The following is a 26,618-nucleotide window of genomic DNA, read 5'->3' on the forward strand; positions in this document are numbered from 1 at the left end:
TTACGTAGTATTTGTCGATAGGACCATTAATAATATAAATATTTGAGAATTATATTTTAGGCCTTCCCCTAAACTACCATTTCACTCAGCGTGAATAAAATGACTTACAGCCTAGATTGCAGTGGCTCATGTCCCGATTTTACAGACCTATTTTCATTAAATTCTCTTCAGCCGTTTTCTCGTGATGCGTGTACATACATACATACATACATACATACATACATACATACATACATACATACATACATACATACATACATACATACATACAGATAGACAGACAGACAGACAGACAGAAATTACGGAAAATTTAAAAGTGCATTTTCTTGTTACTGTTGACATGACCGATACAGAAATACCATTCTTTTCAAATTCTGAGCAATGTACAGACAAAACTCTTATTTTATATACATCTAGATTTCTTGTCTGACATCATCTACATGTTCTCTCCAACTTGGTGAAAGGAAGGCATTATAACACGGGGAATCGCCGGCTAACCCTTGTTATTGAATATTCAAAATGCATACTTCTGGGTTGTTGAACACATTTAACATTTCCTACTGAGCTTGCAAATCGAATAGATACGTGACTTTTTCGGAGTATAACTGTGTAGTTACACTGCTCCCTGTTGGTTGGAATACTTTCTAGTCTGGTTGCAGTCACAATGGTGAATTGGAGCGGAAAGAGAACTCTCATATGGGGCGGTGTGTTGATATTAAAGCCAGCCATAGTCAAATGTAGATGTTTTTAACATTTTTGATGCCATTTGTTTTACGCCTCACCGACACAGAAAAGTCTTATAATTACGATGGGACAGGACAGGTCTAGGACTGAAATGTAAGTGACAGTGGCCTTAGTTAAGAGAGCGTCTCATAGTTTCTAGTGTCGGGCGTCATGAGGGGCTCCAGTGCTCCAGTGTTGGAAATTTACTTCGAACTCATGGTATTGAGGATGTGTATGTTTATTTATAATTGGATGCTTAACTGTAGAAAGGTCCAAAGTGCAGAATTTATGAACAAAATTTATTGAAAACAAACTGTCTGTTTGTTGCTTATTACTCAAATGTTACAAAGTTACAAATGAGAGTTTATTTTAATAAATTATAGGCAGTTTCATGATAAAGTTGGAATATTTTGGTGCTAAAGAAAATTCGAACTTAGACATTTAAGAAAAGTCTCATCATATTATTTTTGATGATGAGTTCTCAGCTACTCTCCACAGATCTGAATATAATATTCTTTATGCTCATTCTCTTCCAGGTAAGAGATCATAGACTTTTGGTCCTTCTTTTTTTTTATCTGTAATTCAGTTCATTGAGGAACTAGATTCAAAGATAGACTTAATGTTTCTTACATTTTCCATTTTTTGAGAACTTCCACCTTGCGGACCTTTGTATGTCAGTGTAATATTACTTTACTGTCACACCTCCTAGATCTAATGAATGGTATATGATGCTGACAGCTTTTGAAATGTTCAGATGTTCTGTACAGATTATTCCGTCTGCCACAGCTTGAATTTAAAACAAAATTTAACTATTCAAGGAAATTACTTTGAAAGTTATACTAACTTTTGCATCCTCGACCATTTTGCATAGGTCACTAGGTACAAATGCATTCGTCGCTGACTTCCATTTGTGTATCAAGGCAAACTCAGAGTCAAAGGGAAGATTTATACACATACCTGATAATTTGAAGAGCAATTATTGACAAAATACGACAGAATAAAAGTTTATGAATACAATTATCACGCTAGGAAAGTTAAACGAAAATGGTTGAATGGCTCATTGCACCATCCAAGAAATCATCAGGCAACTTAGCACTATTGCTATCTAGCGGCGGCATTTATAACCGCTTGAAATTCTCAGGGGACATAGCCCTTTTCACATGTAAACGTCCTCGGTATCCTGCACTTTCCAAACCACTTATCACATTTTTTATGAATTTGGCACTTTTGAACTTTTTACAGTTAAGAGATAGGATAGGAAAGGTGGGAGGGGGAGTTTTCATTCTGGTGAAAGAAGAATTTGTAAGCTACGAAAAAGTTAAAGATGAGACACATGAAATTCTAGGTGTAAGGCTCATTTCTAAAGATAATAGGCAACTTGATATATTTGGAGTGTACAGATCGGGAAAGGGTAGCACTGACGCGGATTCGGAATTATTTGATAGGATAGTCAGCTATGTGGGAAACGACATGGAAAGAAATGTGATTGTAGCGGGAGATCTGAATTTGCCAGATGTCAATTGGGAAGGAAATGCGAACGACAGGAAGCATGACCAACAAATGGCAAATAAGTTAATATGGGAAGGACAGCTGATTCAGAAAGTGATGGAACCAACCAGAGGGAAAAATATCCTGGATGTGGTGCTGATAAAACCAGATGAGCTCTATAGGGAAACTGAAGTAATAGATGGTATTAGTGATCATGAAGCTGTTTTTGTGGTAGTTAAAAATAAATGCGATAGAAAGGAAGGTCTTAAAAGTAGGACTGTTATGCAGTACCATATGGCTGATAAAGCAGGTATGAGGCAGTTCTAAAAAGTAACTATGATCGGAGGAAAACGGTAAATAAAAATGTAAACAGACTCTGGGATGGGTTTAAAGAAATTGTTGAGGAATGCGAAAACAGGTTTGTACCTTTAAGGGTGGTAAGGAATGGTAAATACCCACCTTATTATAATAGAGAAATAAAGCGACTAAGAAGGAGGTGCAGACTGGAAAGAAATAGAGTTAGAAATGGCTGTGGAAGTAAGGAGAAATTGAAGGAACTTATTAGAAAATTGAATCTAGCAAAGAAGGCAGCTAAGGATAACATGATGGCAAGCATAATTGGCAGTCATAAAAATTTTAGTGAAAAATGGAAGGGTATGTATAGGTATTTTAAGGCAGAAACAGGTTCCAAGAAGGACATTCCAGGAATAATTAATGAACAAGGGGAGTGTGTATGTGAGGATCTTCAAAAGGCAGAAGTATTCAGTCAGAAGTATGTAAAGATTGTTGGTTACAAGGATAATGTCGAGATAGAGGAAGAGACTAAGGCCAAAGAAGTAATAAAATTTACATATGATAACAATGACATTTACAATAAGATACAAAAGTTGAAAACTAGAAAAGCGGCTGGAATTGATAAGATTTCTGGGGATATACTAAAGACAATGGGTTGGAATATAGTACCATATCTGAAGTACTTATTTGATTATTGTTTGGTCGAAGGAGCTATACCAGATGAATGGAGAGTTGCTACAGTAGCCCCTGTGTATAAAGGAAAGGGTGATAGACATAAAGCTGAAAATTACAGGCCAGTAAGTTTGACATGCATTGTATGTAAGCTTTGGGAAGGCATTCTTTCTGATTATATTAGACATGTTTGTGAAATTAATAACTGGCTCGATAGAAGGCAATTCGGTTTTAGGAAAGGTTATTCCACTGAAGCTCAACTTGTAGGATTCCAGCAAGATGTAGCAGATATCTTGGATTCTGGAGGTCAAATGGACTGTATCGCGATTGACATGTCTAAAGCATTTGATAGGGTGGATCATGGGAGACTACTAGCAAAAATGAGTGCAATTGGACTAGACAAAAGAGTGACTTAATGGGTTGCTATATTTCTAGAAAATAGATCTCAGAGAGTTAGAGTAGGTGAAGCTTTGTCTGACCCTGTAATAGTTGAGAGGGGTGTTCCTCAGGGCAGTGTTATCGGACCTTTATGTTTTCTTATATATATAAATGATATGAGTAAAGGAGTGGAATCGGAGGTAAGGCTTTTTGCGGATGATGTTATTCTCTATAGAGTGATAAATAAGTTACAAGATTGTGAGCAACTGCAACGTGACCTCGAAAATGTTGTGAGATGGACAGCAGGCAATGGTATGTTGATAAACGGGGCTAAAAGTCAGGTTGTGAGTTTCACAAATAGGAAAAGTCCTCTCAGTTTTAATTACTGCGTTGATGGGGTGAAAGTTCCTTTTGGGGATCATTGTAAGTATCTAGGTGTTAATATAAGGAAAGATCTTCATTGGGGTAATCACATAAATGGGATTGTAAATAAAGGGTTCCGATCTCTACACATGGTTATGAGGGTGTTTAGGGGTTGTAGTAAGGATGTAAAGGAGAGTGCATATAAGTCTCTGGTAAGACCCCAACTAGAGCATGGTTCCAGTGTATGGGACCCTCACCAGGATTACCTGATTCAAGAACTGGAAAAAATCCAAAGAAAAGCAGCTCGATTTGTTCTGGGTGATTTCCGACAAAAGAATAGCGTTACAAAAATGTTGCAATGTTTGGGTTGGGAAAAATTGAGAGAAAGAAGAAGAGCTGGTCGACTAAGTGGTATGTTCCGAGCTGTCAGCGGAGAGATGGCGTGGAATGACATTAGTAGACGAATAGGTTTGAATGGCGTTTATAAAAGTAGGAAAGATCACAATATGAAGATAAAGTTGGAATTCAAGAGGACAAACTGGGGCATATATTCATTTATAGGAAGGGGAGTTAGGGATTGGAATAACTTACCAAGGGAGATGTTCAATAAATTTTCAATTTCTTTGAAATCATTTCGGAAAAGGCTAGGAAAGCAACAGATAGGGAATCTGCCACCTGGACGACTGCCCTAAATGCAGATCAGTATTGATTGATTGATTGATTGAAATAATAATGGGAATGTTAACAATAGAATTTTAATCCTTTACTACCAGGATACTTTATTTCGACGTTACCTATCACGTGCCCCCTGTGGGTGGGGGCGATAGAATAACACCCTTGGTATCCCATGCCTATCGTAAGAGGCGACTAAAAGAGGCTCCAAGGGCTGTGAACTTTGAATCGTTGGCTAGCTACCACGGAGCTCTTAGCTGAGTCCTGGCATTGCCTCCACTTACTTGTGCCAGGCTCCTCACTTTCATCCATCCTATATGATCTCCCTTGGTCACTATTTGTTCTTATCCGACCCCGACGCTGATAGGTTTCCGAGGGCTAGGGCCCTTCATGGCCCTTGTCTTTCCTTGACCGATACCTTCATTTTTCGAAGTGTCGGATCCCTTCTTTTCTTTCTCTCTGATTAATGTTATATAGAGGATGGTTACCTAGTTGTAATTCCTCTTAAAACAGTGATCACCACCAGCACCAACACCACCTATCACGCTGTATATAATTTTGTCAAAACTCGCATCCGCGACACCGAAACAGCCTCGTAACTTATTCTCCATTTCTCTAAAACCTTGTCAGTCAGTCATTAGGTATTGCCAGGAAAGCGGCAATAATGTTCAATGTTGTGACAGAAACCTTAACATTGTATGTGCGTCTTCAATTCCTTTCATTAAATTGGAAAATAGTTGAAGGAGTACATACTTTGTTTTTACTGTGTGTGCTATCTGTTGTGAACATGGATTAACTTTCTAAATTGCAAGAATAATGCCATCTGTGGGAGATTAGTGGCAGCAACAGAGACATAAAACTCCATTGCACAAGAGCCCTGATGGGCCTTGGTCTACCAAGCGAACGCTGCTCAGCCTGATGGCGCGCATAATGTGAGGTGCCGCGTAGTAAGAAGTACTTTAATCCTCTCTGCCATTATTCTTGGCTTTCTAGATCTCTGCCAGTATTTCATCGTCAGATAACTCCTGGACTGTTTGAGTGGACCTCGAACGAGCCCTGAGATACAGAGAAAGGTCGCTGAGTTGGCCGGGAATTGAAACCGGGGCTTCCGCGTAACAGGTAGGCCTATAGCCTAGAGCGTGGGGCCAGCAACAAAGGGAACTGAACCAAAGGCCAGTGGTATTCAATAGCGGTCATGCATCCAAGTAATGATCACGCCCAATGTTGCTTAACCGGGGTGATCGGACTAGAACCAGCGTATTAAACATGGTACGGGTGTTAACAACATCTCAACTAACAACAATGGTCAGTCAGTGAGATGTTGGGATATTGTAGGTCATCGCTGGAGCCCGAATGTTTATGCAGTAATAGGTTAGAATGTAAACTTACTAAAATATATTTTATCCAGCGTAATGGTTGTGCTATGAGTTTTGCATAAACATTAGGAGTGTGGCCCATCGAAACCCACCCAGAAATTATGTTACTCTCGCTTGATTATGGAAGAATGGGCTAGATGACACCTCCTAATAAACAAATTAATTTGCACTCTTACCTATAAGGGGCGATAAAAATGTTTCCGTTCGACGGCCCTACAGTCCTGAATCGCAATGTCAATCAGAGAAAATCGCGGTGAGCATTGAGACACTCATCCCACCGATGAAAATCCCCGTGTGGTAAAACACCACGTCCCGCTGCGTGAAGAACTCCGTAACCGCCTGCTGCACATCCTCGTCCTTTCAAGGCCTTTTAGGGGACAGAAGGCGTGGCAATCGCATTGGGAGATATCAGGACTATAGGGTGCCCGCTTGTTGTCCGACCGGCGTCTTGTATCGAAACGCGACCCGCACGGAACTTGGTGCACTAATGCACAACGGTGGTTTTGGACAGTCATGCTGCCCTATATACAGTCTTCATTCTCCGATGGATGTCCGCCAGTGTTTGTCCTTCGGCAGCCAAGAACAGAATAACAGCACGTTGGTCCTGTTTGGACGCACCTCTACACGACACGACTGCCACACTAATCCCTTTGCCTACATGTCCGCTGCAGCAACGTCCTCAAATGGAAACGTTTTGATCACGCCTGTCAAAAAAAGTTCGAAATCTAGACATCATATTTCCTTAAATTTTGCCTCGGCGTTATTGGAACATTCGAGACCTAGGCCCTTTTCCTTCGAGTGCTCTTTCTTCAAAACTTAATCTTTCTTAATTCGATAGTCATCCTCATTTTAGTTTGATCAATTGGGACCAGTAATCACATGCTTTTGCAACTAGTAAAACCAATCACAAAAATGATCACGACTTAACAATAATTCCAAGTCACTAAACTTCTCTGTTAATAGACTTACTAAGACCGTTGCCTACGTTATTACATTATACAAAGCTGGGAGATGCCACGCAGGGACTGGATGACACTGGAATTCAGAGTTCTGCCACTCTACATATGAGAGCATTATACACATTTATTTCACAGATGTGAGAGTGTACCGACTCCTTTTTATGCCTAATTACAACTTCCAGATTTTTCATTCATGTCTGAAACTCACCGCAAGATCATAAACAAGCAGTCATTAATTAAACCTTCAGTACTTCCCTGTTGAGAGGCTTATTGTGAAGCTGCAAAACACTTTCATATCTGCTCGAGCGACGAAAGGTTAGGTTGTCCAGGAGCGGTTTCATGACTTCTTTTTTCCTTGCAGAAGAATCGAAAGTTTATAAAGTTCGGACTTATTGAATTTTACAATTAAAACAACTTTTATTTCAATAAAATTGTAGAGTTTGTGAGTAAGTTTTTCCGAGGTAAATGCTGGGTGGAACGGGCTATGCATTGCATAACTTTCTGTAGTAACGCTGCAATTTATGTTTTAGGGTTCCCCAGCCCTCAGCAGTCCTAAAGACGTACGAGGTCTTGTTAATGTCTCAGTTCATAGATAAAAGTGTAGGCTACCGGTTGCAAAAAGAAAAAAGTCTGAAACGTAGTTTTCAAGAAGTAGGGCAAACTTTGGGTTAAATATGTGACGTCACACACATACCCTGTTATAAGATGGCGCCGTGTTGACTCTCGCTCTCAGCTTGAGGTTAGGTGTCGTTATGGATACATCGTGGTCAGTTACATACAATAACAAATTTAATAATGGAAAACAAAGATCTGATTAGGATTTGTCTTTTATTTCTAAGTAGTGCACCCACGCTGCTCCTCGGTATTCCTTAATACGTAAGTCTATAACTCGTCTTGATATGTCTGTCGCAGGCATATTGTTTCGCCTGTTCTTTTCAATAGTGTTATGAACATTTAATACAGGTACATAATACATTTTTCATTCGTCATTTATTTTATAATACCTCTTCCCATACAATATTCTCTGTGCTTCGACCATTCGACCGTGTCTGAATATTTTCAAATGATCTTGCCACGATAGTGCAACATACAATTCTCCGTGGCTGAACACTGGTTCGGGTAAGCAGACTACCCACTTTTTCAAGCGTTTGTCCCGGCGTCTTATTAATGGTCATACAGAAATCTAGTCGACTTGATACCCTCCCGTCTGTACGTACGTAGACTATTTTATCTTAGCAGCATAAAAGTTATTACGAACGTTCTGCCATCTGTTGATTATATTCAGAAGCTGGGGAAGGTCAGAGAATCAAAGAGTATCTTGCAGACAATAGTATTATTCCATGATCGGAAGAAGTTTATACTCTATGGCTTGACAGACACTAATTAAACATGCCTGCATCAATGACTTTACTAAGAATGAAAATCACATATTATCACAATATTAATGAAAGTGCTAGTCGCTTATCAACCTGCTAAGTGCAGAATGTATTGCGAGTTAGGGTAAGCTTTCGCCTACAATTATTGGATTGATCATGTAATGATTTAATCTTGAAAATAAATATATTTCCGTTGACTTTTCAAGAAATGCAAGATTTTTCCTGTATTATTGAGATGATTTGGAAGATTTTGACACAAACCGCACCTTTTAACTCCCTCTAGTTTAAGAGCTTGAGTTTTGTGAATCATGCACACGTTAGCGAAAAATGTGTTCCTGTACTTCTACAATTTGTATTTTAATCGATTAATTTTGTAAAGGGCGTAAGTTAAAAATGTAAATTTGTGGAAAATTGAGTAAAACTACTTTAGAGGGAAACTGTGTAAGTCGGCGTGGTTGGGTCAGGCGGTTGACCCTAACTTGGCAGGTTCGATCCTGGTTCATTCCGGTGGTATTTGAAGGTGCTCAAATACGTCAGCCTCGTGTCGGTAGATTTTCTGGCACGTAAAAGAACTCCTGCGGGAAAAATATCCGGCGACTCGGCATCTCCGGAAGCGGACAAAGTAGTTAGAGGGACGTAAAGCCAATAATATTATTAGTGAAACTATCTATTGTGAGTTTCTCTTATCGGTTGATCGGCAGGCGCGCCCAGCCCATCTGCCTCCCGTTGACTCATCACTTCCCGTTACACAGCCCGCACTTCGCAGTTCACGTCCGTGCTTAGAACGTGAAGTAAGTGCCGATCTGTCGCTCCAACAGTTCTCGAGTTGTAAAGTGTTACATCGTATTCTCATAAGGCCTCCACATGTGTACACGGTAGATTAAAGGGTATTTATATTCGACAATCAAGTGAAAACAGTCTTGCAGGGGAGTCGTTAGGGGATCTGTAACACAATTTCCAGGTGTACGCCCTCAACATTGAGAGACCGCTCGGAAACTTGCAAACAAATTGAGAGGAACTTGTTCTTTACTCGATAAGAAGCGAAGTGTAACTGATACACATATATCACTTAAAACTCATCAGATATTAAATTACTGCAAAAGGGTTGCTTGAAGTCTTTTCACTCACTACTCCATCCATAAACTTTATTAAAACGTCTTGCCTTTCGAGCTTTGTGATCTTCTTTATTTTTATTCAGTTTCGTCTTGAAACTTGGCTAATTAAAGATTTAGTTGAAGAAATCTTCTCTTAAACGCCAACTTACCTTAACTTGTACACTAATATCAATTACAGGTAAAACTTGTCCCCTGCAACGCAACTCCTCTTTCATAGGAGATTTTATATTTCAAATGACGTTAGAGAGATTTTAGTTGTATTCAAATGAGGTCTGTCTCATACTGTAGAGTTAGCGGAATAAAGCACTGTGCACTAACGATGACTCTCATAAACGTCGCAGTCCTAGCTGCGCTAGATATATTTATTCCCATTTGAATCTCTAACCATTTCACTATCAACAGGTACAGAAATACTGTACTTCAACGAAAGCATGAATAGTGAAATAAAAATTGAGGTAGCTTCCAGTTTTTTATTTACTAAGCCAGAAGATGCATTGCGAAGCGATGTAATACAGTATTCAGCGATCACTGGTCCTGCAGACCATATGAGATGTCTGAAAGCAAAACTGGCAATGTCCAGTCAACCCAATTTTACAGGGGAGACTGATTTATTAGAACTCTGTAAACTAGAATAGACAGAAAAATAAAGACAGATAAATGTCTTTATTGGCGAAGTTAAGGCCGTCAGGGCTTCTGTTACACTAAACCAATTATTGTACATAGAATCAAAGTTAAAAGTATCGTAATTAATACTAAATACACTGACTGACAGAGCAAATGCAACACCAAGAAGGAGTGGTCAGAACTTTATGCCAATTGCAGGGTAGACTGACGTCACTGAGGTATGCTCATGATGTGAAATGCGCCGCTGTGCTGCGTACGTAGCGAACGATAAATGGGACACGGCGTTGGCGAATGGCCCACTTCGTACCGTGATTTCTCAGCCGACAGTCATTGTAGAACGTGTTGTCGTGTGCCACAGGACACGTGTATAGCTAAGAATGCCAGGCCGCCGTCAACGGAGGCATTTCCAGCAGACAGACGACTTTACGAGGGGTATGGTGATCGGGCTGAGAAGGGCAGGTTGGTCGCTTCGTCAAATCGCAGCCGATACCCATAGGGATGTGTCCACGGTGCAGCGCCTGTGGCGAAGATGGTTGGCGCAGGGACATGTGGCACGTGCGAGGGGTCCAGGCGCAGCCCGAGTGACGTCAGCACGCGAGGATCGGCGCATCCGCCGCCAAGCGGTGGCAGCCCCGCACGCCACGTCAACCGCCATTCTTCAGCATGTGCAAGACACCCTGGCTGTTCCAATATCGACCAGAACAATTTCCCGTCTTCCCGTCGATTGGTTGAAGGAGGCCTGCACTCCCGGCGTCCGCTCAGAAGACTACCATTGACTCCACAGCATAGACGTGCACGCCTGGCATGGTGCCGGGCTAGAGCGACTTGGATGAGGGAATGGCGGAACGTCGTGTTCTCCGATGAGTCACGCTTCTGTTCTGTCAGTGATAGTCACCGCAGACGAGTGTGGCGTCGGCGTGGAGAAAGGTCAAATCCGGCAGTAACTGTGGAGGGCCCTGCCGCTAGACAACGCGGCATCATGGTTTGGGGCGCTATTGCGTATGATTCCACGTCACCTCTAGTGCGTATTCAAGGCACGTTAAATGCCCACCGCCACGTGCAGCATGTGCTGCGGCCGGTGGCACTCCCGTACCTTCAGGGGCTGCCCAATGCTCTGTTTCAGCAGGATAATGCCCGCCCACACACTGCTCGCATCTCCCAACAGGCTCTACGAGGTGTACAGATGCTTCCGTGGCCAGCGTACTCTCCGGATCTCTCACCAATCGAACACGTGTGGGATCTCATTGGACGCCGTTTGCAAACTCTGCCCCAGCCTCGTACGGACGACCAACTGTGGCAAATGGTTGACAGAGAATGGAGAACCATCCCTCAGGACACCATCCGCACTCTTATTGACTCTGTACCTCGACGTGTTTCTGCGTGCATCGCCGCTCGCGGTGGTCCTACATCCTACTGAGTCGATGCCGTGCGCATTGTGTAACCTGCATATCGGTTTGAAATAAACATCAATTATTCGTCCGTGCCGTCTCTGTTTTTTTTCCCAACTTTCATCCCTTTCGAACCACTCCTTCTTGGTGTTGCATTTGCTCTGTCAGTCAGTGTATAAGCACAGTTAAACACAATCGAAAAAATTAATATTGAATTTTCATGACCGCATTGTAATCGAAACAGACTTTCAACGTACTAGGTCGTGTTACGTACATGTAGTACGTGTTGCAGAGATGTTAAGTACAGAACAAAAATGGCCAGCCGGACACCAGTGGGATCCGAACCCACAACCTCCCCATTTCGCGTCGGTTGCTCTACCAATTGAGCTCTGGTGGCCTAGGCCATCTTTGTTCTGTTTGAAAGGATCTGAGATACAGGTCTGGCACTGCTGCTAGCACACTGTAGAGTGCTTTTAAGTCGCCCGTTGTGGGGCATGTCAATGAATATTGAATTTTCACGACCGCATTGTTATCGAAACAGACTTTCAAATTGAAATACCTTATAACATACTTAAATTCCACCCCATTGAGATATATTTACAACAACAACAAGAAGAAGAACAATGGTAATAATAATAAAAATAATAATAGCTAGTCATAATAATGTAGTAGCGCGATCAATGAAAGACCGGAAATGCACAGTTCATTCGTATCATGCTGTACGTCTCAACGCTCTTTTAAATGACATTATAATTGTATTCCTCTGTCGTTATCCGGTAAACGGTTCCATTATCGTGCGGCAAACACAGAAAATGGGTTGTTATATGTTGTCCCCCTGTGGGTGGGGGCGGTAGAATAACACCCACGGTATCCCCTGCCTGTCGTAAGAGGCGACTAAAGGGGGCCCTAGGGGCTCTGAACTTTGGAGCGTGGGTTGGCGACCACGGGCCCTCAGCTGAGTCCTGGCATTGCTTCCACTTACTTGTGCCAGGCTCCTCACTTTCATCTATCCTATCGAACCTCCCTTGGTCCACTCTTGTTCTTTTCGACCCCAACGCTATTAGGTTTGCGAGGGCTAGGGAGTCCTTCATTTTTACGCCCTTCGTGGCCCTTGCCTTCCTTTGGCCGATATCTTCATTTTTCGAAGTGTCGGATCCATTCCATTTTTCCCTCTGATTAGTGTTATACAGAAGATGGTTGCCTAGTTTACTTCCTCTTAAAACAATAGTCACCACCACCACCACCACTGTTATATGTGGCAGTTGGATGGTGAGGAATGACGACAGGTTTGATGTTTGAGCCCTTGTATCCCTGTTATGAACATTTGAGAAGTAATGGAAACGGGAAGAAAGGTAAGATGTAGTAAGGACTCGGTGAAGGAGGGACAAAGTATGATGATAGCGACGATTATGGAGTCTCCACCACTCTACTTCTAGGACACGTGGTCATATTTTCTTAGATTGTGTATATACATCGCACATGCATTTTGAGCGCGTTGTATAGCCTTAGGGACAATAGTGGCCTCACGTCATTGAAAACAACATCACAATAGTCAAAATGTGGCATTACAAGAGTTTCAGTTAATTTCTGTTGAACTTTTATTGGAAATATTTTATTTATTTATATAAAGAATGAAGAGCTGAGAAAACGTTTTGGCAGATATGTAAGATATGCGTTCGTCCATGATAACGCCGAGGTTCTTCACTTGTGATACAATAGGAATTGGAACATTCTGAAGGATTACTCTGGGCAACGGACGTTGGTAACATTATGTTTGAAATGCCAGGCATCGGTAGTTTTCAACACATCCTACAATCAATCACGTGACATCTAGCTAACTTGTGATTGGCCAACATGCAGATCGCCATTTCAGCAACTCAAAGCTACATGGAGATTGCTGACTTTGTAACTAACTGCATTGTATAATGTGAAATTTGCTCAGTGTATCTGTATCTTGTGCTTCTTGAATAAATAAATAAATAAATAAATAAATAAATAAATTAATTAATTAATTAATAAATACATTAATAAATTAATAAAATAAATAAATAAATAAATAAATAAATAAATAAATAAATAAATAGTTCCCCATTTCATCTTCGACAGTACCCGGCAGCATAGAAGGTATACCACTCTGTTCGGTGCTCCTTCGGGCCCACGATAGCTTCATTCTAGGTTCATAAACTTCGCTCCTCTCTTGAGTCCGTTTGCTTGTGCGGTTAGTGTTGGAGGTTCTAGGGATATTGTACATCTTAAGAGATAGGTCTCTTCTGTGTATTTCAGGCGGATCGATTTTCTCTTGTTCTAGACCTCTTTTTCCTCTGTTTAGTATAATTACCGTAAGACTGTATTGTGGAATTGATACGTTTGTCTTGGGTGATCCACTCTTTTACGTGACTATCGAAGATGAGTTTTCTTCCTTACAAATGCGGTTGTGTTTCGGATGTGATGGAAAAGTTCTTCTCTGTGTCTTCTGCTAAAACCTTCTTGAATTTGAAATTATTATTATTATTATTATTATTATTATTATTATTATTATTATTATTATTATTATTCTTAAATTATACGTGTACAATATAGGGGTAGTAGATGGAGAAAAGGCAAGCCAAACATACACGGAAGTGACTCTATCCCCACATGTATATGTACATAAACTCTACAGAATATTTACAGATGTGTAGATAATTTTAAATGTATATGTTACCGGGCGAGTTGGCCGTGCGCGTAGAGGCGCGCGGCTGTGAGCTTGCATCCGGGAGATAGTAGGTTCGAATCCCACTATCGGCAGCCCTGAAAATGGTTTTCCGTGGTTTCCCATTTTCACACCAGGCACATGCTGGGGCTGTACCTTAATTAAGGCCACGGCCGCTTCCTTCCAACTCCTAGGCCTTTCCTATCCCATCGTCGCCATAAGACCTATCTGTGTCGGCGCGACGTAAAGCCCCTAGCAAAAAAAAAAATGTATATGTTTACACTCTAAACACTGTGCTCTTACAATAATAACTATATTGGTTTATGCTGTACACATTAGAGTAAGAAGACCCACTCTCACACCCGCACGCATAGATATTCGCCAACATTCAATTTTACTTCCACACATCTTTCTTGAAATTCTAATTTATACAAGTAATATACATCACATATTGGTTTATATTTGCGTATAAAATTTCTTCACTGCGTGGAGGAAGTGAGGAAGAAGGAGCAGTTTTATTTCAGATGGCAAAAGATTCCAGAGACGAGCAGACCGTGCGTATAATCAATTTAAATATGAGTTTGTTCTGGCTAGGGTGGACCTAATTCCTTAATATTTTCCAGTAGTTTCTTTATAACTCCTTGTGATTGTGTATAAGCGGAGAAAACCGAAGGTTTACTGTTGTGACGTAAAGACGATGTTTATGCTTTAGCGATTTGTGACAAGCACTTACTTGGTTTGGTGCATCTGTTATCCACGGAAAAGTTCTGAAATAATTTATTACCTGAAATAATATCCTCTTAACTTAGTAAATTATACCAATACGTTTAGAAAAAAGAAACTTGCTACAGAATTATGATGTTCTAGGTACGAGCTGCTGTATGGAGTGACCCAGTTGGAGAGTTTGCCACTACTGGATCCAGTGGCGCTACAGTTTGGACAGAACAAGGAACAGAGGTACCAGGTGTTGCGGGACTATCTGAAGGAGCGGTACCCGGTCCAGCCTGATATAGCTGTTGCTTCAACTTTGCAGGTACTTCACAAGAGTGATGATTTATTGTACCATTATAGCTCTTGAGAAACCTGAGCCTATCTAGTAGTGTGGTAAACACCTCACACTGTACACTGCTTTCCAATCCAGATACTTAGTAAATCTTAATGGGAAAGGAACCAACTGTTGTCATTTCTTGACGGATGGAGTACTCTTGTATCTGTCTCCTGTCACAGAGCAGAGCAAAATGTACCTTCCATTGAAGTCCTAATCGCGTCCATGGTTGTGATAGTGTGAAAGTGTGTGAAAATGTGTTCCTCATAGCGATGGTCACGCTACAATAACACTTTCCGGGGAGGAAATCAATAACAAACTATCTGGTGGGGATAACAATCCATTCGTATCACCATTTAGAACGCCTGGAAGGTATGCATAACCACATAACGGTGTGGACGGACTAGTTGCCGGCTTAACTCCTAGCCATACCAGCGCAAGGACACCTGTGTTATCGCTGTGTAGCCTAGTCCTCGTAAGGCAGACCTTGCAATGGCTAGTGTTTGCCATGAACGGGAAACTCTGCGTTATTTTGGTGGAGGGTGGTGCTGCTTATGCTCGGTAATTTGTAGTGATGTTGGAAAGAAAGCTAACACCCAGCCCCAGAAATAATATAATTAATCACTAACAAGATCAAATCCTACTATCCATCCGCGAATCGAAATCGGAGCCCTCAGACTCGAAGACCTGGCACACTACTCAGTCGGATATGATTAGCTGGTGTGACAGAGAAAGTTTACCAATCGATGTGTCAATCCACAGGTCGTTGTAAACTGAAGAAAGGTCGTCCCTGGCATGGAGCAGAGACATATTGATAGCTACTCCTAATCTGAAAATGGACTAAGTCTGATGTTGTCCACTAGCGGATCATCATTCTACTGAAGAGACTCATAAGGCCACGGTTGCTTCCTTTCTTGTCCTGGACGTTTCCAGTCCTCATCGCCGCCTGAAACCTTAGTTAGAACAATGTTAATAACTAACAAACACAAACTTGTACTCACATGTTGAAAAAATGTTTAACTTAAATTTACATTTAAATTTAAATGAATCTTTTAAACTTATTGGTACAACAAAATTACTTCTTTTAACCCTGGAGTGGTCGCATGGGTTTTGTCAATATTAATGGTCGCACTGGGTCTCTCAGACCCAATTATTCTCAGTGTTTTACTATTAGATTTTTATACATTATTTCCAATTACAGTATTATAGGACATTATTTCATTTATTTTAATGCAGTTTACACGACTACAATATTTAACTATCCCGTTTCTTAACCAAAAATGTATTGTAATAATCACACCGAAAAACTGATTGTTTTCTGTTAACTTGTAAAAGTAAAACACGGCAACAGTAAAATGTATTTCACATCATTTTTTCACCTTTTTCTGCATCTACATGCACAAAGCAACTTTTACATATATTTTCTATACAGTCTTAATAAAACATATTTTTGATAATTTCACACTTGAACTATTGGTACAAAACTATGGATTTTTTTATGTATGTGTGAATTATGTATCATAATTCCTGAAATCAAAATAAAATTAATTTTAGAAACACATCCAAGTACAGGAAAACATCACTTTAATAAATATCTATTGTACTAGGAAAAGTTGTGGGCAAAGGGCATGAGTAGGACCTCAGGGAGTGGAACTGGGTTTTGGAGCCGATACAGAGAAGGATAGTCTCGCAGAGCGAATAATAGATGGTAAATAATTTTTTTTCTTAAAACAATTTATTAATTTTTCACCCTGCGGTATGATTATTGACTCAAATTTTGCATAGAAATTAAATGTCGAAAATAATCTCCTTAAAAAAAAATGGTATAAATATCATTGGTTTCAAAGTCTTTCATATGGGGAATTTCCACCTAAAGTCTTTTTAAACCTAAGCACACTTTTGTAATTGTAAATGGATATGAGAAAATTATCGAAGTTTTCAGTTCTCAGTTTGTCAATCTCGATATATAGCACACTTGAAAGCCTACAGTCTTTCTATGAGAAATGAAACTGAAATTAAATTTATCACTTTTGAGAAATTATGAAAATTGTTCACACGCGACACTGAAGTTTCACTGTTCAAAATAAATGAAAAGGTTTAGTTAGTTTGTTACTCACTTATGACAAGAACTGTTGCTACCAAATGTCGAAAGATGGACGTCTGGAATATTCCATGTAGAATCAGGATTGGCGATGTTGACGTTCCCAATGAGGTGATGACGGCTGGAACTGGATCACGTTGAGTTGTAGCTTGTTCGGGTGATTTTCGCACACGAAAATGGCGTATGAAGAATCACAGTCCTTTCTGTACGAAATGCTATTTGCAGTCGTTATTGAAACGTTCATAATCACACAGTTCACATAAAAAAAAAGAAAGTAAGTCGATAAGCACAGTCTTTGAACACAGTCTGAAGTTGCTAGGGATTATTTTCTGCTAATCCTGTTACTATAATGTTATATTAACACAGAAAAGTTCTCACTTTTTCACTCAAATTACTACTGTGAGTCTTATGTTGGTGTGACGTGAATATGAGTTCTGGTAATTCTAAGTATTAGGCTCAGTAAAAGTTCAATGTTACTTGAAGTTACCTAAGTCCACACGTAATGAAATAGTTAATATTTGTACTCCAATAAGTTCACTCGCGTTACAGTCTTAAATGTCTTTAGGATTATATTGTAATCGCGACGCGGTATACTAACTGCAGTGCGACGTCCTTTAATAATTCTATCGGTGATAGAATTTCGCGTTCCGGAGATACGACGGAAAGTACTTCTACCGTGACTGCGCGAACATACTGTACGCGGGCCGGTCTCTTCGCTATCTCACTCACACAGCTGTTTGCTTGTCCTTGTACTAGTTTGCGGGCTGTCTGGCCTTGACATATATAGATACCAGCGCAGGGAGGGGTGGCGGCTCTCTCGGCCTTGTGACCATGATTACGTAATTTCGTTGAGACTTTAAATTATTATAACTCAACAACCGTTTGAATTAATTTGAAATTTACAGGGATTAACTTTTATGATGTTTGCTATAATTCAGCGTTTGTCCCGTTGAAATTGGTTAAGGCGTTAAAAAGCTGTTAAAAGAAAATTTCTTTCGAGAAATATCTCTAGAGGAGGTGAGCTTCAAGCGACAGGTGACGTCACTTGACTCCGCCTAGCGCACTCGTAGGGTCTGGCACATACTGGAACATTCTTTACATGGATGTTCGTACGTCGGTCGGATCTTTAATGCTGGAAATAACATTTCTTTCAATTAACATGGACCAGGACCTAGGCCTTCCTGGTACATCTTCCCCTTGGTTGGACGAAAAGAAAATACGCAGGATTTTCTTTTCCAGGCTTTACTCTTCCTGTGGTACATATTGTCATTTTATGAATTAAGTTACGAACTTCTTCTCGATATTTCTCGGGTACGGGATATGGTTTCTTCTGATAAGGAGACAAGTCATTTACATCAAGATGATATTCGTAGTCAGCTATCTCTCCAGGCTTGTCATCGAATACACATGCAAATTTCTGTAGAACGTCATTTTTAGCCTCCTCCAATTTTAATTTAATTTCCGGGTCTTCAACCACACTGGCTATTGACATTATATAATCCGGACCTATAATGGAGTTCTCATTGAATAGGGACTCTGCGTCGTCCTCACTTTGGTCACCCTTTCTACTTTCTGCTACGGCTGGCGCAACCTCGCTTACAGCGGGCTTAATAATGTCACCACCGGCTTCTTCAAAACGGGCTCCCTTCTCTTGAACTTCCAGGTCACTTCGTCCTACCAGTTGTAGTTCTACGGAATTATTCTGTAATCTTACGAGGTTGGCATCATAGTCAATGGTTCCTTTGTATTTGATCATAAAATCTGATCCAAGTATTAAGTTGAAGTTAAGACGTGATACTACCAAAAATATGTGTTCGAACATCTGACTGTTAATTTCAAACTCTAAAAATGCCTGGGATTTGCATTTAACAATCTTATCAGGAACTATCCCTCTTACTTTAATCTGAGCTGCAGGTAATAACAAAACATTGTTCTGATCTTTCAGCGAGTCTACAAGCTTATCAGAAATTAAAGAAGCTTGCGCTCCAGAATCGATGAGCGTAATCACCTGTAGGTTGCCTGTGCGTACTGTTATGACAGGTAATGAACGTGTAATAATTGGCCTTAGTGTTTGTGCGTCTTCGAATAGTAATTCGGAATCGTCAATATGCCAGTAATTGATAACAGCAGTACAATAATTTGACGTTTCGACCTCATCGTGTTCGGTAGTCAATCTCCCTATTGCGAGATCGGCGTTTTTTTATAGCGCCTGTTGGGTCAGGATCAGGTGATCTTTGTTCTCTTGATCCGAATTGACGTTGATATTCCAGGGATGTCGCTCCAGGTTCATCAGGATTACGGTTTCTCTCCCTGATGTATTCCCGTGTGTCCTTCCATCTACTTTCGAGTTCTCGCCGTCTGGCCTCACGATTTCCTTCAGGAGTGCTTTCGCGCTGTCTCCATGAATTCCTAGGTTGGTAAGGGTGTCTATCCTGATTCCTCTGACGTCTAAAATTCCGGAATCTGGTTGGGTTAGTAGGGCTTAATCTGCCTTCTTCACGTGTCCTGGGTTCCTCTCTCTCCGGAGGTTTTATTTCCGCAGAATTCGTATTTATTTCTCGACTCCTGTTAGTTTTCGGACTAGATTGGGTATTAGCCGTATCTAACCTACGCAAAGTAGCGTCAAAATTCTCCAATGTTTTAATGTTGGCAGCGACTAGTATCTTTTGAACATGAGGCGGATATTGAAGTGTCAGGATCTGAATAAGTTCAATATCTGGCAAAGGTGGATCTAAAAACTGGAGTTTCTTTAATTGCATTAGACAGTAATCTGAATATCGGGAAGTATTGACTGAAGTATTGTATTTGCTAGAGTAGAGTTGCATCTTGACAAGGTGCTGTCTTTCTGAATCCCAAAAGCGTTTAAGAAGTGCCTGTTTAAAGTCGTCATAGTTTTTAAAGTTGCTCTTAAAAGCTATGAACCATGATAAGGCTCGTCCTTCTAGAAGTTTGGATACTACTCTAAGTTTCCTCTCGTCCTCTATCCTATTCTCTTCCAGGTAATCGTCGACATTTAACAAAAATTCTCGAGCAGTGTACTCATCACGTCCTGAAAATTTGACTGGTTTGTCATCTGGTACTTTAATAAGGGTAGTTGTATTGTGTATTTCCCTCGACGATCCAGGAATTGTGACGTCAGTTGTATGTTCTTTAAGTTTAATTTGATTCATTTCTTCGGACAAATTTTTAATTTTAGAATTAATTGAGGTGTCTAAACTTTTTATTTCATTTCTCAAGTCAGTTTTAATGACTTGTACGTCTTTACAGAAAGCAGCTATCTGGGTATGCGTGCTATCTAGCTGTCCTGTAATACGCTTGTCGAGTTCTCCTTGCGTGCTCTTAATTAATCCTATCTCGCTTCGTAATTTACCCACGTCGCTCTTTAATGCATCTCGCAAGGTTTCCTGCACCTGAGCTAACTTTGCTTGAGTTTGTGAGATGTTACTATGGGATTCTTGAAATTCAGTCCGTAAATCTTTAAGTTCAGTGGAAAATGCTTGAACGGAAGGAAGAACATTTCTAAGATCTTTGTCTAAAGACTTGACGACCTCTGTCTTTATTTCTTCCTTAATAGACTCTAAATTTTCAACAAACTGATCCCGCATGTTTTTCAATGTAGCTTCGACTTGTGCACTAGAATCAGTAAGTTTCTTTTCGAGGCGAGTTCCAGCTTCACGGAATCGTTGCTCGATAAGGGCACTAGATTCAGTGAGTCTTTTATTAATGACTTTATCCGCTTCAGCAAACTTAGTGTCCAAGGTCCTGTCAATTTTAGAAGTTAAGTCTTCAACCTTACTATTTGACTCAGTTAACTGCGCTTGAAGTTGAGAATTAGAGTCAACTATTTGTGACTGTAGTGCGGTTATTTGTGTGTTTATTTGAGCCTGCAATTGGGAATTAGACCTATCAATCTTAGCATTCTGATCGTTAATGCTAAGCCTGAGAGCTTCGATTGCTGCAAGTAAGTTATCCATGTTTCCGGAATATTCGATAAGTCAAATACAACAAATTCTTCGTGTTCGTAATGATTGCAGTCGGATCCTGTGCGCAAAATACAATAACTTGAATCGAACCCTGAATATTGCGATTATTACGGGCGCATCATCTGTTATTATAGCACGGCTCCAAGTTGAACCCTTGAAGTTGCGACGTCATGTATTATTATAGTACGGCTCCAAAATCGAGCCCTTGAAGTTGCGGCGCCATCTATTATTTTAGTACGGCTCCAAAATCGAGCCCTTGAAGTTGCGGCGTCATCTATTATTATGGTACGGCTCCAAAATCGAGCCCTGGAAGTTGGGACGCCATCTATTATTATACTATCCTCTCTGTACCAGGAAAAGTTGTGAGCAAAGGGCATGAGTAGGACCTCAGGGAGTGGAACTGGGTTTTGGAGCCGATACAGAGAAGGATAGTCTCGCAGAGCGAATAATAGATGGTAAATAATTTTTTTTCTTAAAACAATTTATTAATTTTTCACCCTGCGGTATGATTATTGACTCAAATTTTGCATAGAAATTAAATGTCGAAAATAATCTCCTTAAAAAAAATGGTATAAATATCATTGGTTTCAAAGTCTTTCATATGGGGAATTTCCACCTAAAGTCCTTTTAAACCTAAGCACACTTTTGTAATTGTAAATGGATATGAGAAAATTATCGAAGTTTTCAGTTCTCAGTTTGTCAATCTCGATATATAGCACACTTGAAAGCCTACAGTCTTTCTATGAGAAATGAAACTGAAATTAAATTTATCACTTTTGAGAAATTATGAAAATTGTTCACACGCGACACTGAAGTTTCACTGTTCAAAATAAATGAAAAGGTTTAGTTAGTTTGTTACTCACTTATGACAAGAACTGTTGCTACCAAATGTCGAAAGATGGACGTCTGGAATATTCCATGTAGAATCAGGATTGGCGATGTTGACGTTCCCAATGAGGTGATGACGGCTGGAACTGGATCACGTTGAGTTGTAGCTTGTTCGGGTGATTTTCGCACACGAAAATGGCGTATGAAGAATCACAGTCCTTTCTGTACGAAATGCTATTTGCAGTCGTTATTGAAACGTTCATAATCACACAGTTCACATAAAAAAAAGAAAGTAAGTCGATAAGCACAGTCTTTGAACACAGTCTGAAGTTGCTAGGGATTATTTTCTGCTAATCCTGTTACTATAATGTTATATTAACACAGAAAAGTTCTCACTTTTTCACTCAAATTACTACTGTGAGTCTTATGTTGGTGTGACGTGAATATGAGTTCTGGTAATTCTAAGTATTAGGCTCAGTAAAAGTTCAATGTTACTTGAAGTTACCTAAGTCCACACGTAATGAAATAGTTAATATTTGTACTCCAATAAGTTCACTCGCGTTACAGTCTTAAATGTCTTTAGGATTATATTGTAATCGCGACGCGGTATACTAACTGCAGTGCGACGTCCTTTAATAATTCTATCGGTGATAGAATTTCGCGTTCCGGAGATACGACGGAAAGTACTTCTACCGTGACTGCGCGAACATACTGTACGCGGGCCGGTCTCTTCGCTATCTCACTCACACAGCTGTTTGCTTGTCCTTGTACTAGTTTGCGGGCTGTCTGGCCTTGACATATATAGATACCAGCGCAGGGAGGGGTGGCGGCTCTCTCGGCCTTGTGACCATGATTACGTACTTTCGTTGAGACTTTAAATTATTATAACTCAACAACCGTTTGAATTAATTTGAAATTTACAGGGATTAACTTTTATGATGTTTGCTATAATTCAGCGTTTGTCCCGTTGAAATTGGTTAAGGCGTTAAAAAGCTGTTAAAAGAAAATTTCTTTCGAGAAATATCTCTAGGGGAGGTGAGCTTCAAGCGACAGGTGACGTCACTTGACTCCGCCTAGCGCACTCGTAGGGTCTGGCACATACTGGAACATTCTTTACATGGATGTTCGTACGTCGGTCGGATCTTTAATGCTGGAAATAACATTTCTTTCAATTAACATGGACCAGGACCTAGGCCTTCCTGGTACACTATGCACATTCTGGAGACAAGTTGTCCGTGTTCTCTGCAAATGAAATTTTAGCCCTTGGGGCAGATGAAGGATGTCTTCCTCTTTGTTTGTCGGATATAAATGATCAAGAGCTTCTTCATCTTCAGATTCCTCCAATATGGAACGAATCCAGGCAGAGTTAGCTTCATCCATTGTTACACAGAAGAAAAAATGTACTAAACTAAGAATGCGAAGTTTGACAAAAATGACCAACATTAACAGTCGCACCGGGTCTGCGAGACCCTGAACAGCCTGTACGCGCAAAGTTTCCAAGGCAACTGAGAGCGGGCTACTGTGTTCGATTGAAGGTCGGGAGCCAAGAAGCTACCAGGGATGGGGAAGCGCTCGGTGCATTCCAACAACAGGAACACCAATAAGTACGTCCGCCCGGGTCTCGTAGATCCATCGCGACCATTCCAGGAATAACCATCCTGGTACAAACTGATTTTTTAAGAGAAAATATTTCTAAACTTCAAATCACTGTAGTTTTATTAAAATTATAATGTTAACTAAAATTAAAACTTTAAATCAGAAATTCAACTGAGGTTGAATTTTAGTAAAGCCGAAAGAAACATAAGAGATGGTTCGTACCGGTACGCATTTGTACGAAAATGTGGCAAAGAGGCTGATCAATAAAATCGGATTCATATTTTCATCATAGTATAAAACTTTGAATGAGACTGCATAAACGAGTTTAATTATCTTATTTGGATGAAAAAGAAAATCCACATCCTGTTTCCAGTCATTCGACCGGATCAGGAATGGAATAAATGAAGCCCTTTTAAGCGGCGAGGATAGGAATTTTGCCGGCTGCTGAAGCCTGTCACACTCCTCTTGCGGCAATGATTAATGAATGACAGATGAAATGAAATGATAGTGGACAGTGTTGCTGAAATGAAGTATAACAGGGAAAACCGGAGTACCCGGAGAAAAACCTGTCACGCCTCCGCTTTGTCCAGCACAAATCTCTCATGGAGTGACCGGGATTTAAACCACGGAACCCAGCGGTGAGAAGCCGGCGCATTGCCGCCTGAGCCACGGAGGCCCCTTATCTTATTTTGATGCAAAATTAAACCTATTTTATTTTGCTTTCTCCATAAATGGTGTTTTCGTAGACTGATGAAACCTATAGTAAAACTTAGTTAAGGTATTAAATTATATTTTGAAAGCACCGAACTTTATACAGAACTTATAGTTACAAATAACAAGTTTGAAATATCATTAAAATAGATGACTCATAAATTATATTAAGACATTCATAAATTCCTCTAAATTTCGTTTGTAGGCTAGGATGCTAATACATTTTATATTAGCTGCAGTAAAAGGTTCCTAGCGACACTTTAGGGAAACTTCTTCTATGGACACACTTAGTCAGCGTGAGTCCCAAGCCAAATCTTCTACAGAAATTGGCAAACCCGGCACGGACCTTGTCCTCTAACAGCGTTTTAAAAATCTATTTTGTTAAATTAAGAATTTGATACATGAGTTCGCTTGTTACTTACAGTTGTAACCATCCAGGCTTCTCCAGCCATATTAATTGTTATTGTACAGTCCAATTACGTGTTATCACTCGATATCAAGATTATCCGTCATTGGAAATTATTCATTAACACATATTAATTTAACTTCAATCAATTGTAAATAAGGCTTTTGGAATCATATTTTATATATTAGAACATCATTTATTATTTAAATTATAAATAGGAATTCATTATATACTGTAAATATGGTCAATATGTTGAGACAGAGTTTGTGTCATTTCATCTCATATTTGTTGTCACGGAAAAGTTAGTCCTGAAGCGGGGAATTTATGATGAGTTATTGGGTTTAACTAATGAGTGCTGTATTATACAGCGACCCGTGTGCAAGGCTAGCGCAAGCTACCGACTACTTCGTCGCCACGCCTACTGGTTACGGGTGAAGAATGAAGAGAGGGAAGATATGATATGAGATCTACGATCAGATGCTACGTTGTAAAAAGACTGGGTATGGAGCTGTTACCAAGAGTGTGGAGAGCCCGTGTATATTATCTGGCGCGGAGCAATCCTCAACACACAACTACTTTATTATTTTGGAACAGTGAGTGGTCGCTTCGAGACACAACTACTTTATTATTTTGGAACAGTGAGTGGTCGCTTCGAGACACAACTACTTTATTATTTTAGAACAGTGATTGGTCGCTTCGAGACAGAACTACTTTATTATTTTGGAACAGTGAGTGGTCGCTTCGAGACACAACTACTTTATTATTTTGGAACAGTGAGTGGTCGCTTCGAGACAAAACCACTTTATTATTTTGGAACAGTGAGTGGTCGCTTCGAGACACAACTACTTTATTATTTTAGAACAGTGAGTGGTCGCTTCGAGACACAATTATTTCCAGGACAGTGAGTTGTCGCTTGAAGATACAATACGTAGCTGCTGTGATGTTGTCGGGTCAGGGTGAGAAGAAACAAGGTTACGGCTTGTGATGTATTCTATAATTATTCTGGAAAAAGAACTACGTTAGTTCAAGTCCACGGTATTCGGTACATGTCTGTATGGTATCAGTAGAATAGCTCAGTTGGATTGATATTTCTGATAACATGGAAAAATTCATAACACTGAATTTTCTCCTCATACGATCATCGGTCATCAATGTTCACAAGCGTATGGCCAATGTCTAATTTAAAGACTGGGCAGTTAGGGAGTGCTAGACCAGATAGCCCAAACCATACTGCAGAAGGAAGGAAGGATGTCCATGGAGCCAGTCTACAACTAGAAAAGGGGAACGAGTAACCACGGAATACAGATGACCTCAACGGAAGCTATAATTGGTGAGCCACCATTAGACAATGCAAGTAACAGTAAATTACAGTAACGTTAAATTCTTAATGCCCTTCAAGCTAAAAGGTAATTTTCCGACTCACCTCATTTCTTTTTGTTTAATAAATTCATTTGACCAGATATTGCGTTAATTTTCTTTCTCAAAGCGATACTTCATGGTTAATTATTTAAAATCCTACCCCTGTGATTTAAGTATAAGTCTGTATGCTAGTAAATATAAATTTTGCTGTACAGTTTGTGATAATTGATTCTATTTGCGTGGCAATTTGCAGGCAAACCACATATAGTTTATATTTATATTCATGTGTCCCCAGCTGTTAACTTTCGTCTCCCCAAGTGTGGAGGCATAGGAGAGCGAACAGTTACACAGTTTCATGAAATTTGTGTGTTCTGTGATTTCAGGCTTACACATCTGACTGGGGTCGCCACATGGAGTCTACAGAACATCGAAACATGGTTCTGGACATCCTTACGGACGCCAGAGTCGC

The 26,618-nt window shown here is 40.1% G+C and overlaps 1 protein-coding gene across 1 annotated transcript in view; it reads left to right on the forward strand.

Annotated features, from left to right (window-relative positions):
• Nucleotides 1-26,618, forward strand: part of LOC136885394 (uncharacterized) — a 682,520-nt gene that overhangs the window by 599,942 nt on the left and 55,960 nt on the right. Inside the window, exons 5-6 of the mRNA XM_067157906.2 lie at nucleotides 14,988-15,153; nucleotides 26,533-26,618. The exon at nucleotides 26,533-26,618 is cut by the window's right edge and continues 100 nt beyond it. Of these exons, the coding sequence (XP_067014007.2) occupies nucleotides 14,988-15,153; nucleotides 26,533-26,618 (252 nt within the window). The remainder of the gene's footprint in view (nucleotides 1-14,987; nucleotides 15,154-26,532) is intronic.

The sequence above is a fragment of the Anabrus simplex genome, chromosome 14 (assembly GCF_040414725.1).
Source record: "Anabrus simplex isolate iqAnaSimp1 chromosome 14, ASM4041472v1, whole genome shotgun sequence".
Taxonomy (NCBI): domain Eukaryota; kingdom Metazoa; phylum Arthropoda; class Insecta; order Orthoptera; family Tettigoniidae; genus Anabrus; species Anabrus simplex.